The sequence below is a fragment of the Dermatophagoides pteronyssinus genome, unplaced genomic scaffold, assembly GCF_027571235.1.
Source record: "Dermatophagoides pteronyssinus isolate colony J.1.1.1.1 unplaced genomic scaffold, Derpt_VIB-CSIC_2022.12 sq0007, whole genome shotgun sequence".
In the NCBI taxonomy this organism is placed as follows: domain Eukaryota; kingdom Metazoa; phylum Arthropoda; class Arachnida; order Sarcoptiformes; family Pyroglyphidae; genus Dermatophagoides; species Dermatophagoides pteronyssinus.
Window position 1 is genome coordinate 2115773 of NW_027461531.1, and position 13194 is coordinate 2128966.

At 27.3% G+C, this 13194-nt stretch overlaps 3 protein-coding genes across 5 annotated transcripts; 1 reads left to right on the forward strand and 2 right to left on the reverse strand.

Annotated features, from left to right (window-relative positions):
* The first annotated feature begins 55 nt into the window (after positions 1 to 55).
* On the forward strand, positions 56 to 3588 carry LOC113790134 (uncharacterized). Its single transcript, XM_075820769.1, has 5 exons — positions 56 to 497; positions 626 to 943; positions 995 to 2210; positions 2263 to 2961; positions 3019 to 3588. The coding sequence occupies exons 2-5, from the start codon at positions 788 to 790 to the stop codon at positions 3327 to 3329; spliced, it is 2382 nt and encodes a 793-aa protein (XP_075676884.1). The 5' UTR covers positions 56 to 497; positions 626 to 787; the 3' UTR covers positions 3330 to 3588.
* Positions 3589 to 3601: 13 nt separating this feature from the next.
* Positions 3602 to 4693, reverse strand: LOC113790223 (proteasome activator complex subunit 1-like). Its single transcript, XM_027339857.2, has 2 exons — positions 4043 to 4693; positions 3602 to 3906 (listed from the first exon to the last, which is right to left on the reverse strand). The coding sequence occupies exons 1-2, from the start codon at positions 4557 to 4559 to the stop codon at positions 3635 to 3637; spliced, it is 789 nt and encodes a 262-aa protein (XP_027195658.2). The 5' UTR covers positions 4560 to 4693; the 3' UTR covers positions 3602 to 3634.
* A 61-nt stretch (positions 4694 to 4754) lies between these two features.
* Positions 4755 to 9619, reverse strand: LOC113790141 (uncharacterized). 3 transcript variants are annotated; one of them, XM_075820770.1, is made up of 4 exons: positions 9098 to 9619; positions 5554 to 6227; positions 5409 to 5425; positions 4755 to 5307 (listed from the first exon to the last, which is right to left on the reverse strand). In XM_075820770.1, the coding sequence occupies exons 2-4, from the start codon at positions 5834 to 5836 to the stop codon at positions 4921 to 4923; spliced, it is 687 nt and encodes a 228-aa protein (XP_075676885.1). In that variant the 5' UTR covers positions 5837 to 6227; positions 9098 to 9619; the 3' UTR covers positions 4755 to 4920. The 3 variants fall into 3 exon arrangements, with proteins under 3 accessions (XP_075676885.1, XP_075676886.1, XP_075676887.1); XM_075820771.1 differs by lacking the exon at positions 9098 to 9619 and adding an exon at positions 7131 to 7243; XM_075820772.1 differs by lacking the exon at positions 9098 to 9619 and adding an exon at positions 6342 to 6627.
* Between the last annotated feature and the right edge of the window lie 3575 nt (positions 9620 to 13194).

The following is a 13194-nucleotide window of genomic DNA, read 5'->3' on the forward strand; positions in this document are numbered from 1 at the left end:
TCCTTGATCTAATTCTTTTTTAAAAATAATATCATTCTTGTCTGTATTTTCAATCTTCAATAATTCTTGTATTTTTTTTTTTTTTTTTTTGTTCATCTGTCACATTTGTATGATTTTTGTTCATCTAAAATAGTCATCATCATTATTCTTTTCTCGTGTTTGCCATTTGTTTCAATTTTTTTTCTTGTACGCGTGTTTTCTGTATGAATGAATATATGAATTTTAATTCATTCGACACCTTTGTTTTACCAATTAAAAAAATTAAAATCTAAATGAAAAGAAAATGATAACAAGAAAAAAAAACGTGAAACTTTTACAATAATTGAGCTTTCGATTTTTTTAACACAACAAAACGATCATCAATATTGAATGTGCCCGAATCGGATTAAACATAATTGATTTATTATCATTATTTTTAAAATCTACACTTTTTATACAATTATCAAATATATTACTTGAATTATTTTTCTCTCAAAATAAAATTATCTTTGCACTGGGTAAGTAGAATCGTATAGATAGACTGTTATTTCCTGTATCTGTACGTTAATTATCAATGTTTGGGTCATTGATTTCTGATATTTTTTTCTGTTTTAATTTTGTTTGCTATCGATAAACTTAAATATAGACAGACTGAAAGGAAAAAACCCTCGGATTAAATTATGATCATGTTGGCAAAACAATCATCATCATTTGACATTCCGTTTATATGAAAATGTTTTTTTTATATGGAAAATTTTCCTTTTTACTACGTTTAAATTTTCAGTAACAAAATTGAAGAAGAAAAAAAATGGCAGCAATGGATTGTGACGATGTTCAAACAATGGTTAAAGATAATAAAGGCCGAAAAATTCATCTATTCCATGATAATCAATATCGTTCGGCCATGTTGGAAAATCTAAACATGTTACGCAAGAATCAACAATTTTGTGATGTCATACTACAGGTAATGAATATAGATTTGTTTATTTAAATTTTTTAATTTTCATTTTAACAGATTGGAACAAATCATCAAGATATTCATGAAATTTATGCTCATAAAGTTGTATTGTCTAGTTCGAGTACTTATTTATTCGAGATGTTTATGAATCATGAATATCAACCCAACATCACTAATAACTGCAACATGAATGGTTCATTACAATTGACCAATACTTTAAATGCACCGCAACAATTTCGTTTAGTTTCCGCTACAAATTTTGAATCCGATCCTGAAGCATTTGATTTGATCATCGATTATGCCTATACGGCTACGTTGAAAATTCCCGAATCAAAAGTACGAGAAATTTATTCTATAGCTTCACGATTGAAAATGACCAATGTGGCTAATAAATGTGGTCAAATTATTCTTTCCATGTTATCAACTGAAAATTGTCTGGAAATTCGTAATATGAAAGCTGTATTAAACGATGCGAATCTGTTGCAATCAATCGATGCTTTCATACGGCAACATTTCGAAAAAATTGTTAAATCATCAAGTTTCATCGATTCACAACTATCACAAATGAAAATTGAATTTTTATTGAATTCAGAACAAGAAGAACAATCCATCAATGATCGTCACATGCTTAATGAAGTTTTAGAATGGATTCGTAATTCATTCGAACATGATGTACTCGATTTGGATCGATTCAAAGATCGAAATACAATGCTAATGTTGCATTATGATAAGACAAGAAATGAAATTCAAGACTGTTGTCAAATTGAATCAAATTCTCCGGACGAATCGGAGATGATCGAAGATTATAAAAAATTGAACAAACGGATCGCTTTGATTCGAAAATCTTTGTCTCAGGATAATATACCGAATGTTCTGGTCAAATCATCCATTCCTTCATCTAAACCACGTCAATTTCTTTTTACAAGATCTGATTCTGAATCATCACTCTGTTCATCGGCAACAGATGGCAATGGTGTAAACTGTAGTGATGATGGTCAAGATGATCATCAACACGAATGGAAAGTATTGGCCAATTGTCGATTAGGTTCGGGTAATCATACGCTTGTTGGCTTGGTATCGATCACCGCTGGTCAACTTTGTCTATTATCAATTACACTACGAATCAAAGAATCAAAATCTAAGCAGAATAGTCTAAGCGAAAGTGTACAATGTGATCAGGATGATCCACAACAATATTGTCTGATACCGCCGATGAATTCGGCAAGATGTGCTGTTGGTATAGCCAATTTCAAAGGGAAATTGCTTGTCTGTGGTAAGTTTGTAATTGATTTTTATTCACAGACAATTTCTAACTCAATTCATAGGTGGATATGATCGCGGCGAATGTTTGAAAACTGTTGAACTTTACGATACGGTTGAAAATCGATGGCAGCTATTGCAACCAATGCAAGTCCCACGTGGCCGATTTTCAGTTGCTGTTGTTGATGATTGTGTTTATGCTATTGGTGGTTGTGATGGACATGATGACCTCAATTCAGCTGAATACTATGATGGATCTCAAGGCGAATGGAAGTCAATACATAGTGCACCGGTAGCACGGTCAAATGCCGGCGTATGCTCAATGAACGGAAAAATTTATGTGATTGGAGGTTGGAATGGTAATCGCGGAATGTCTAGATGTGATAAATATGATCCACGAACTAATCAATGGTCTGATATGTCACCCCTTAATATTGGTCGTTATCAAACCGCATGTTGCTCATTGGATTCATCAATATATTCGGTTGGTGGGTGTGATTCATGGTCATGTTTGAATAGTGTTGAACAGTATTCAAGTTATACTGGCCAATGGCGTCTTGTTTCGCCATTACAAACTGCTAGACGGGGATGTGGTGTTGCAGCTATTGGTGGTAAAATCTTTGCGGTTGGTGGGCATGATGGTGTTCATGCATTATGTTCAGTTGAAATCTATGATCCAGAAGAGGATCAATGGACCTATGGTAAATCAATGACAATTGCTCGTGCTAATGTAGGAGTTGCTGTCATTGATAATCGGCTTTATGGTAAGTCATTCAAATTGAATAAATAATGATATCATCTCTATAATCATCTTTCTTCAGCTGTCGGTGGATTCAATGGCAAAGCATTCCTAAATACAATTGAATATTTTGACTTTGAACATGATCAGTGGACAACCTCGGTCATCATATCGGATTCAATTTGTTCAGCGAATCATTTGACGAAAAATGAACTTAATAATAAACAAGAAAAGACTAAAATCGATAAAAATGATGTCCATTCAAAGAGTGATAAAAATAATAATGACATGAATTCGAAAAATAAGATTGAGAAAAAAATATCTGGTAACACTTCATTCAATCAATCATTGGGTTCGGTTATGGAAGTTGAAGAAACATTGAAACAAGCATAAATCTAATCATAAAAAATCATCCATTACCTTTTTATTGACATTAAAGTTTATTATAATTCCAAAAATATTATTTGATACAATAATCACATCATGTTGATTCACCTTATACTCACACATATATTGATAAAAACTTTCAAAAAAGACACAAAATTTGTTATCAGAAACTATTTCTGTTTTTTTTTCATTAAAAAAATTCTATCATAAATGATTGAAAACTATATACTAATAAATGAAATAAAAGATATATCATTCGATCAAATATTGTATTCGTATTTCAAACAAAAATTTTTTCTTTATTATTTTTTTCATTGATAAAAATTTTCAAATCTTTCTCTATCGATAGTGGTCGTGCCGTGAATATTCTTGAAATCCATCAATTGTTCATGATTAATTGTGAATAATCGATACATTAATGTTGACCATCGATATAAGTCGTCAATAATTTTATGAAACATGATTAAACAATCTTTATCGAATCGATTTAAAATGATTCGATCATCACCAATATGACTATAACGGATAATATTGACGATTCGATTAGCTCTTCGTTCATTATAGCTAATCAGCCATTCATATGCTGATGATAATCATAATTTAATACATATTAAAAAAAAGAATAGGAAATGAGTTTTTTCTTTCATTCTTTTCATGCTCAATAATAATGAAAATAAAATAAAATATTTTTTTGTTTTGAAATGAAAAAAAAACATTACCCGTTTGAATTTCGTATTGAAACGATTCAATTTGTTCCATCAATTGTTCGAGTAAATCAATGGCTACATATTCTCCATCACGCAATTTTGGCATTATTAACTGTAATGCATAATGAACACGATCAATATCTTTGTCAATATCGATCATAACGGGTAAAATTTGTTCAATCAATTTAACAATACTTTCATTGATATTGATGTGAATACAATCCATCAAAAACAGTGGCTGTTTATCCAATCGATAGCATTGTAATGATGGATTTATTATCGACCATTGATCGATTGATGTTTTCCGTATTTTTTCAGCCATTTCTTTTACTGAACATGGAATCGGTATCAAATTATCCGTTTGAATCGTATTACGGAATGATTCGAAAATATTACTAAAAATTATCTGACCAAGATTTTTTATTCGATTTATATGTGCGATGAATTGTTTCGATATTTGATTCAATTCAAGAGAATTGACATATGATAACTTCAATTCATTTAATCTTTTTTCATAAGGGTTGTTCATTTTTTCACTGTCAATGGACGAAAATCGATTACAATAATAATTCGAATCAAAATGATTTGATTATTTTAAATTTTTTGGAATAAAATCAAAGAAACTTTAATTTAATAATAAAATGTGGTGAACAAATTTTAAAAAGTGCTTTTTGTTTTGACACTGTTAAAAAAATGACAAATGTACAGTATAAAAATGGTATTTTTTTCGTTGTGAAAATTACATTCGTTAATAAGATTATGAATTTAATAATTAAATAATTGATAAAAAAAATACATCCACAGATTGATGAATAATCGTTTTGTTTCGGGTAATTTATGTCCAAGCCAAAAAAAAATCACCCGATCAAAAACATTAGAGAATCAACGGATTAATGATCATTTAGATTTAATGGTGTCGTTGTGGTTGTTGAATGAAATTGTATCATTGTTTTTGATGATGCCGATGCTGCAGCAGCTCTCTCCGTTGATTCATTTGTATTTCCATGATTATTTGAATTGACATGATACCATGATTTAGATGATGGACAATCAACATTATAATCCCAATCACAAACACGATACATTTGATTAAACATTGTATGCGGTGGACAATGCATTGGAATACGACGACCAAAATTATCGCATATATGAAATATACGACATTCAAAATCTGGATCAGCATAATAACCTAATGGACGTCCTGAACAAGTGAATTTTATTGCCACACCTCTACTTTTCCGATTCATTGATGTAGATGTTCTATGATATCTTCGTGACTACAATTCACAGTCAAACGAGAAAAAAAATAGAAATGAATAAAAATTTAAAATATTCATAGATTAGGTATGGAAAGACCAGAAAAAATGATTCGACATACCTTTCGTAGTCTACAATCTAATAATGTTATTCATTCATTGTCACGCAAATAAATGTTTCAAACATGAACAACAACAAAAAAAACACGAAAAAAAGTTATGAATAAAATAATTATTAAAAGTGAAAGTAAATTATGAATAAAATACCGGCAACAGATGCAACCATAATGGCCAATAATAGTAACATTATGGCTAATGATTTTGTTGACCACCATCGATAATGACAATGATGTTGATGATGATGATGATGATTAGGGTTATGTTGACCATTTTTGCTATTGTTGTTGTTGTTGATCATCAAAGCTCGATTTTTTTCATAATTATAATTATCATAATTATCATCATCATTATTAAATGATTGATTGGAACCGGACGATAAGGATGACCAAAAGGATGATAAAGGAATGATTTTCATAGACATCATTTTCATCAATAATAATGTAGGTAAAAAGTAATTTCCTTTTTTTTGTTTTGTTTTTCTTTTACTTTTTATTGTTGTTGTTTTGTATATACCCCGTTGGAAACATTCGATTACAAAACAAATATGGTATTTTTGTTGTTGTTGTTGTTCGTTTTTTCTTTTGATGAATCGTATCAATTGATAATATGATGATTATGATCAATGGATGGTCGATGATGATATTTTGTTCCGGAAACAATTCAAAATAAGCAAACAAAAACAAAATGAAACAATGTAATATAGCTGAAAATGAAAAAAAAATGAAAACCGTATCCTTTCGTTTTTGTCATATATAACATCAATTGTTTGTTGTAAATAACCAAAAATGATTATGATGGTAACTGCCGACAAAGAAAACGCCCTATAAAAAAAATTTAAAACAACAAATTAGTATCGATTATCATGTAAATTTTTATGTGAACAAATTTTCCGGATATGGGTGAGAGAAAAAAAAAGATCAATGATTTTCATTTACCATATTTTTTACGGAAGTTTTTCATAATCAAAAGAAAAAAAAGGAAAAAATTCGAAAATCGTAACTAAATTTTAATTTATACTTTTATCGTTAAAATATCATTTCCGATTTTGAACAAGATTTTAAAATTATCTTCTCAATATCGTTATCATGTGGTCGAAGTGTGAGGGAAAAAAGTACATAGATTCATTATGAATATCAAAAGGATCATCATCAAAATATCGTTAATCGATTTGATCTACACACATTCAAAATGATGAACGAACAAGAAGAAATTCTTTCCAACAACAACATAATTATGTAGCGTTGAATAATTTTATGCCGATCAATTTTCTACATTATCATTATTTTGTGTACACTTCATATCACAAAAAATTGAACAGTGTCATCATGTTGTCATAATCATAAGTGAATTTTAAATCATTAAAATCATTATTATTCATTTTTTATGAAGAAAAAATCAATTGACAATGAAAATGAGACAAAAATCATAGAAAAATTATGATGATATCATTATTATTGTGATGATGATGATGGCTTCGACTTTGACATTGTCAATCATCGAATTCAATTATCATTCTATTTCATCTGATTCTATTAGAAAATTTTTTTCCTGTTTTATTTTACAGACATTATTAGTTCAGCCGGAAAAAAAGTTTACTACAAAAAATAAATAAATAAATAATTTTCATAGCCATAACAATTTGTTTGTTTAGGATAGGATCTGAAATTTAATGACCACCGGATAACAACTATTCAAAAAAAAAGTAATTGTGTGCAGTTATTTACCATTTCTAATTTAATGCATATATTCTGCTTTTACGGATATTGATTTGTTCAATTTTGTAACGTTACAAAGAATTGAAGAATGAAAAGTATTTGTTTTGATTTTCATGTTTTTGATGATCATCATAAAGTTGATTGATTTGACACTTGATGTGTATGAAATTGATGATTTTTTTTATCATGATGTGATCATCATCATCGACAATCAATGGTAAAATCTTCACATAATTTTATCTTGTTCATTTCAATACAGGTGACATCAATTGAACAATTATTATCTGACAAAAAAAAAAATTTGCATATAACTTTTCAATTTGTTTTTGATGTAATTTTTTTCCACATAGATTTTTTTTATCACCATTCTGATAACTATAGATAAATAATAATCATTTGAAAATGAAAGAAATTTCTTTCCGTTTTTATTCAAATGCAACAATTCAATTCAATTCAAAGTTTAAAATTTCATTTTTATGAAAAAAAACTAGATTTGAAAAATCAAATCGAATGATAAAAAAAATTGTTTGATCAATGGATTGCATTTTCAACACAATTTATATCGATTGTTAAGTAGCATCTAAATTTAACTGGAAGAAAAAAAACCTTTTTACTTTGATTATTTGATTTGGCATAAAATTGGTGTTTAGGTTATCATCCGACAAACCTAACCTATTATCATTGAATATGAAATTTTTTTTGTTGCTAGAATTTATATTCGAAAACTACTCTGTCAATCTTCTTTTCATCGTTTTTTAATTTGAATATTTAAGATTATATTGTCAAAAGCCTTGTTGATGTGTGATAAAATAAATTTTCAAACAATGTTCAAAGAAAAAAGCAACTCAAAGCCCACCATTTTTTAAAATGTCTTTTTCGTTCGAACATCTATTGCTAAGAAAATGGCAAATATTAAGTATATCGTCATTAAATTCAAAGAAAAATTGTGATTTTAAAGAGTTATTACTATCGATTTGATTGATTAATTGATTCATTGCTTAAATAAATGATTCAAATGAAACTCGGAAAAAAAATTTCATAAGAAATCCATAAGATTGTCCAAATCCACAAATCCAAATGAATTCAATGGTTCATTTGTCTAATGAACCAAAATAATGAATCATTTGTTTTAATTTCTTTTTTTCTTTTGCCCACAATTCATTCATTTGTTCGCCCATCATTATAATGGTGTTGTTCACTTTGAAAAAAAAATAAATTACAAGATAACAATTTTAACGAGAGTCGGATGTCATTTTGCGGTATTTATTTCTATTTTAGAAATGAGAAAAAAACCTTTTTTTTCCAATTCGAATGATGAATACGACCTCATCATTATCATCATCATCAACGACATCATCATCGACAACATCCATGCTATCGGTTAATACTTGATGTTGTTATTGTTGTCATTGATGTTTTTTAGCAGCCACTGCTGATCACGGTATATCATAATATGAATGATAAGGTAATGTAATCGTGTGTTCCGTTTCGTTGAAAGAAATAATGATGAATGAAATAGGAAAAAATAACATTTGTATATAAAATGTATACATTTTTTTTTCGTTCATTCATATTCGGGCAAACAAAAATTGTTTCTTTTTTCTTCATATTTTTTTTAACCAGCCAACCAACCAGCCAGTCGAATATGAACGAATTCAAACGAGAATGTTTTCTTTGCAACATGATGAAAATTTTTTTCCCGAGTTTTTATAAATCATGATCATCACAACAAAAAAAAATCATTTACAAAGAAAAATATTTCACTGAACATTATTCATTGATTGATAATAATATGAATGAATGTTAGAATTAAGTGGAAAATTCATTTGGCAAACATTGAAGTCCGACAATAACAATCATTATGATTGGTTCATCTTCAATGATCATCAAATATTTTTACAATAATTTCATTATTGAACCGGAAACGATCAATTTTTCATTATTATTTTTTTCGGACTTAAAAATTTTATACTTACAAAAAAGATGTTAATGATAAATATTCAATAATTTTTTTTATATTGGATTATTTTGAATGATAATGATTATTTTTGTGATTGATGAATGAAATTTGAGGGGAGAATGACAAAAATGAAAACATTTTTTTTCACAGAAAAAAATACAGGCCACACACAAGGTGCGAAATATTATGATGGTGATGATGTGAACAAAACAAAACGGAAATTTTTTGTTTAATATTTCAATTTTTTTTCAATTCAAAATGATATTATCACGAATCGTAATAAACTGTTGAATTGTCTTTTTATTTCGAATGTAGATTGAACATTATTTTATTTTTTCACAAAATCTTAATCACACCAACATCGACATGTATGACATATACCTACATATATTAAACAAACGATAATCATATCATTTGACACTGTTGTTTGTTACTGAAAGTTTGTTGTCGTTTTGCGATACAATTTCTGGAACACACGCATAATGTCTAGCCGGTCACACACACACACACTCAAACACGAATGATTCGAAATGAATGAATGAATTTTTATTTGGAACCTCAAAAAAAAAAATAATTTTTTTAAATGTGAATCAAGAAAATTTCACTTTCTCTTGACTACATTTTTGAAATCACTCTCACTATCATTGTTGACTTTCTTCTTTTTGCTTATTTCTTGCATTGTAACATCCTCTTCTATTCTCATTCGGTGTATCATCATTTTACCCGCTTTAAATCATTCGAATTATTCGTTTCTCTCATACGATTTTTTTTATTCATTCTTTCGAAACATCTTTAAAATATTTGGCGCGCTCATTTTATTTAATATTATTTGCTTGATGATTGTTGTTATCGTTGTTATCGTTGATTGTTGATTAATGGGCGTATTATGCTTTACAATCATTAGGACAATTTTCATTATTTAAATGGTTCATCAAAAAAAACACCTTTACAAATGTGTTTCTGGACATTTTCTCTTCATCTCTTTGCTTATCTTGGAACATTTTTGATTTTCTCTATCTTTTCCCTTGGTTCTTTTCACTTGACAATAATGAAAATGATGATAATCATAATCATCATACAAGTAATATCACTTTCTTTTTTGTTTACCCCACAAAAAATTGCCATATTTTTTATTCCATTTTTTACGAAAACAATTCAAATGCTACACTTGAATAGATGGAAATAGGTATTTTTTTGTTTTGTTTTATTTTTATTCAAAAAAAACACATATCTTTTATTCCATTTCATTTTATTTCTATTTCAAGATTGAATTTTTCATCATCTTTTTTTTGGCATAATGATTTATTGAAAAGAAACTTAAAGACAAGACTATATTGAGAATTGAAACCATGTTCAAAATCATAATCATAATGATGATGAGACTATGTATGGATGTGAAAGATGAATTTTTTTCACTGTCCCAGAAACATTCAGATCAGATTCATTTTAAACAGATGAAATGATATTTGAAACATTAACCACCCTTATATATACCCAATATAGAAAAAATGTGTTAGTTTCATCCAATAACAATGATAATATGAGAAAAAAAAATTGGCCAAATCAGAAACAATATTTTTATAAATTAAACTTTGAAATTGGGAACAAAACAAAAAAAAAATGAATAAAAATCTGGACTTGATTCAAAAATTTCATCTGAACCATACACTTTTGACATTGTTCTGTTTGTTATCAATCGAATGAACAACAAAAAAAACAATATACAATTCACGCAAATAATATACATATGTAGATTATCTTTTTTTGGACGTACCAAATATACAATAATTGTATGCCATAATTAAATCTTTTATTTTCATTTTAAATTTTGTTTTTTTTTGTTTTGAAAATTTGATTATCATCATCATCATCATCATAACAACAATGAAAAATTCTAATTCCCTGAAATTCTTTCTGGAACATTATGAACAATAAACAATTTCACCTTGAACAAAAAAATTTTTTTTTATGATTTGTATTCAATTTAATTCAATTAAAATCTGATTTAAATTATCAGTGAAAAAAAATTATAACTACTTTATTTTTCTATGTGTTTGTGTGATATCATTATCATCATCACGAATGATGATAATGATCATGAAGAAAAAAATAAATGAAAAATTCTACATTAATTGAACAATAATTAAAATGTTTTTTTTTGTTGTTGTTGTTGTAAATTTTGATATACAATAAAATAAACATACATAAACACATTTGAAATTGAATAATTAGATCAGAATGACAAAACAGATTCAATTTAAGAAAATTTTATGTGTTTCATAAAATATGAACGATTTTTTTTTCGTTTTGTTTCTCCTCATTACAATCAAAACTAAATTATAATCACTATTCGTATAACAATCTAATGATAATGACATAAATTAATGTCGACAAATAAGATAATCTAATCATCATCATCAACATTGTGATTAAAATGAAATTTTTAAAAAATTCTCATCACTTTTTTTTTCATATATATTGGTGATAAGATTGAAATTCAATTTCAAATTTCCATTTTTTTTTTTGTTGAAACATTTTCATGTAATTGAAATGGAAATAAAATCTCATATTGTCCTAAAGACTGTAAAACGAACAACAACAACAACAAAAAAATTCCCGAAAAAAATCTATTGATACAAATTTAATGATCATCGTTCAGAATTCGATTTGAAATTCATCAATATTGTTTATGTGAATTCAAAAAATTAAAATTGAATTACATATCCATAATATTGATGATAATCATGATTATATAATCATCAATGAAAAAAAAATTACACATTAAAATTGAATAATTTATACAATTTATATTCAATTAGAACAATATGAAAGTAGGCAAAAATGATTTTCATTTATAACATACCACATGAACATATTTTTTTTAAAATTCAATTTAGTCGAAAATAAAATTTATATTGGCCTCGATTAAAAAAAAAGAAAAATTTTCACAGCAAGAATATCAAATGGAAAATCATCACTTGCAAATCAAAAATCATCGATGATTGTCATGGATTATTTCACATACCTGACATGTTCATTGATAATGATGATGATTATGATGACTATCATCACCAATCATATTATAATCATGAAATGATAGGTCATGATAGTTGTCTCAATCTGTTTTTTTATTTCTATTTTTCTATCCAATTATGTCATCACTGTTATTAGATTGATTTTTTTTTCTCTTGTTATTGTCATCCCCAATTGAATATTTGGTGAAATATTCATCATCGTTATGAATGTTATTCATTTCTTGAAATAGTTGCCTTCATTTAATTCGAATAAATGTTCGGGGTCAAAATATGAAGGGAAAAAATTCTCATCGAATGAAATTTCAAAAAAAAAATTATGATTATGAAATCAACAAATTTTAATGAATGAATGGATTATATTGAGTTTTTTATGGCATAAGGAATATTCAATCAAAAAGATGATGATTACTTTTTCAAAAAAAAAAAAAAAAAAAATTCAAGGAAGAAATTAAAATTTTATTAAAAAATTCAATCGTTATTAATAGAAAAATAGATCGAAAATCCAGCAAGCATCTGCGGTAAGATTATGATCCGGTCAACTTTGTTTCGAATATGAAAGATGCATTTATTATAATTATCTTTTGTTTTATTTTCATCTACATCCAGCTGCTTGAAATGATTATCTATTGTCATATATTTTTTTTTGTGAATGATGAATTATTTTACCAATTTTTCGAATTTGATTGATCATTTGGCCATCAATCATTTGTTCATTTTCAGCTACTGTTGATGATCTGATTGATCAATTAATCTTTGATAGTAACAGCGGTAATACTATCAGGTTTGTTTATTGATAATTTTTTGTTGTTGTTGTTGTTGATCATCTCTATATTCTATTCCATAATGTTGATCAAGTTGTTTGTTTCCGTAACTCGGTAATCAATCCAGATCAAGATTTTAAATCTTTTTTCAATTCGACATACATTGTTAACTTTTTTTTTGGAAAATTTGTTCCAAAATAATAAATTTTTTTGCTGTTTTTAGTTGGCAAAAAATGGATTTTTCAGGATGCATCGTCTGAAACAAAATTCAATGAAAAAGGTTGATAGAAAAACAAACATAAATGTCACATCAATCG

What these genes read in the sequence shown, in the direction of transcription:
- LOC113790134 (XM_075820769.1), top strand. Translation starts at nt 788, where the DNA reads ATGGCAGCAATGGATTGTGACGATGTTCAAACAATGGTTAAAGATAAT. An exon ending in AGGGAAATTGCTTGTCTGTG is followed by an intron (nt 2,211 to 2,262) that starts GTAAGTTTGTAA and finishes CTCAATTCATAG; the next exon opens with GTGGATATGATCGCGGCGAA. An exon ending in CATTGATAATCGGCTTTATG is followed by an intron (nt 2,962 to 3,018) that starts GTAAGTCATTCA and finishes ATCTTTCTTCAG; the next exon opens with CTGTCGGTGGATTCAATGGC.
- LOC113790223 (XM_027339857.2), bottom strand. Translation starts at nt 4,559, where the DNA reads ATGAACAACCCTTATGAAAAAAGATTAAATGAATTGAAGTTATCATAT. An exon ending in TCAATACGAAATTCAAACGG is followed by an intron (nt 3,907 to 4,042) that starts GTAATGTTTTTT and finishes GATTATCATCAG; the next exon opens with CATATGAATGGCTGATTAGC.
- LOC113790141 (XM_075820770.1), bottom strand. Translation starts at nt 5,836, where the DNA reads ATGAAAATGATGTCTATGAAAATCATTCCTTTATCATCCTTTTGGTCA.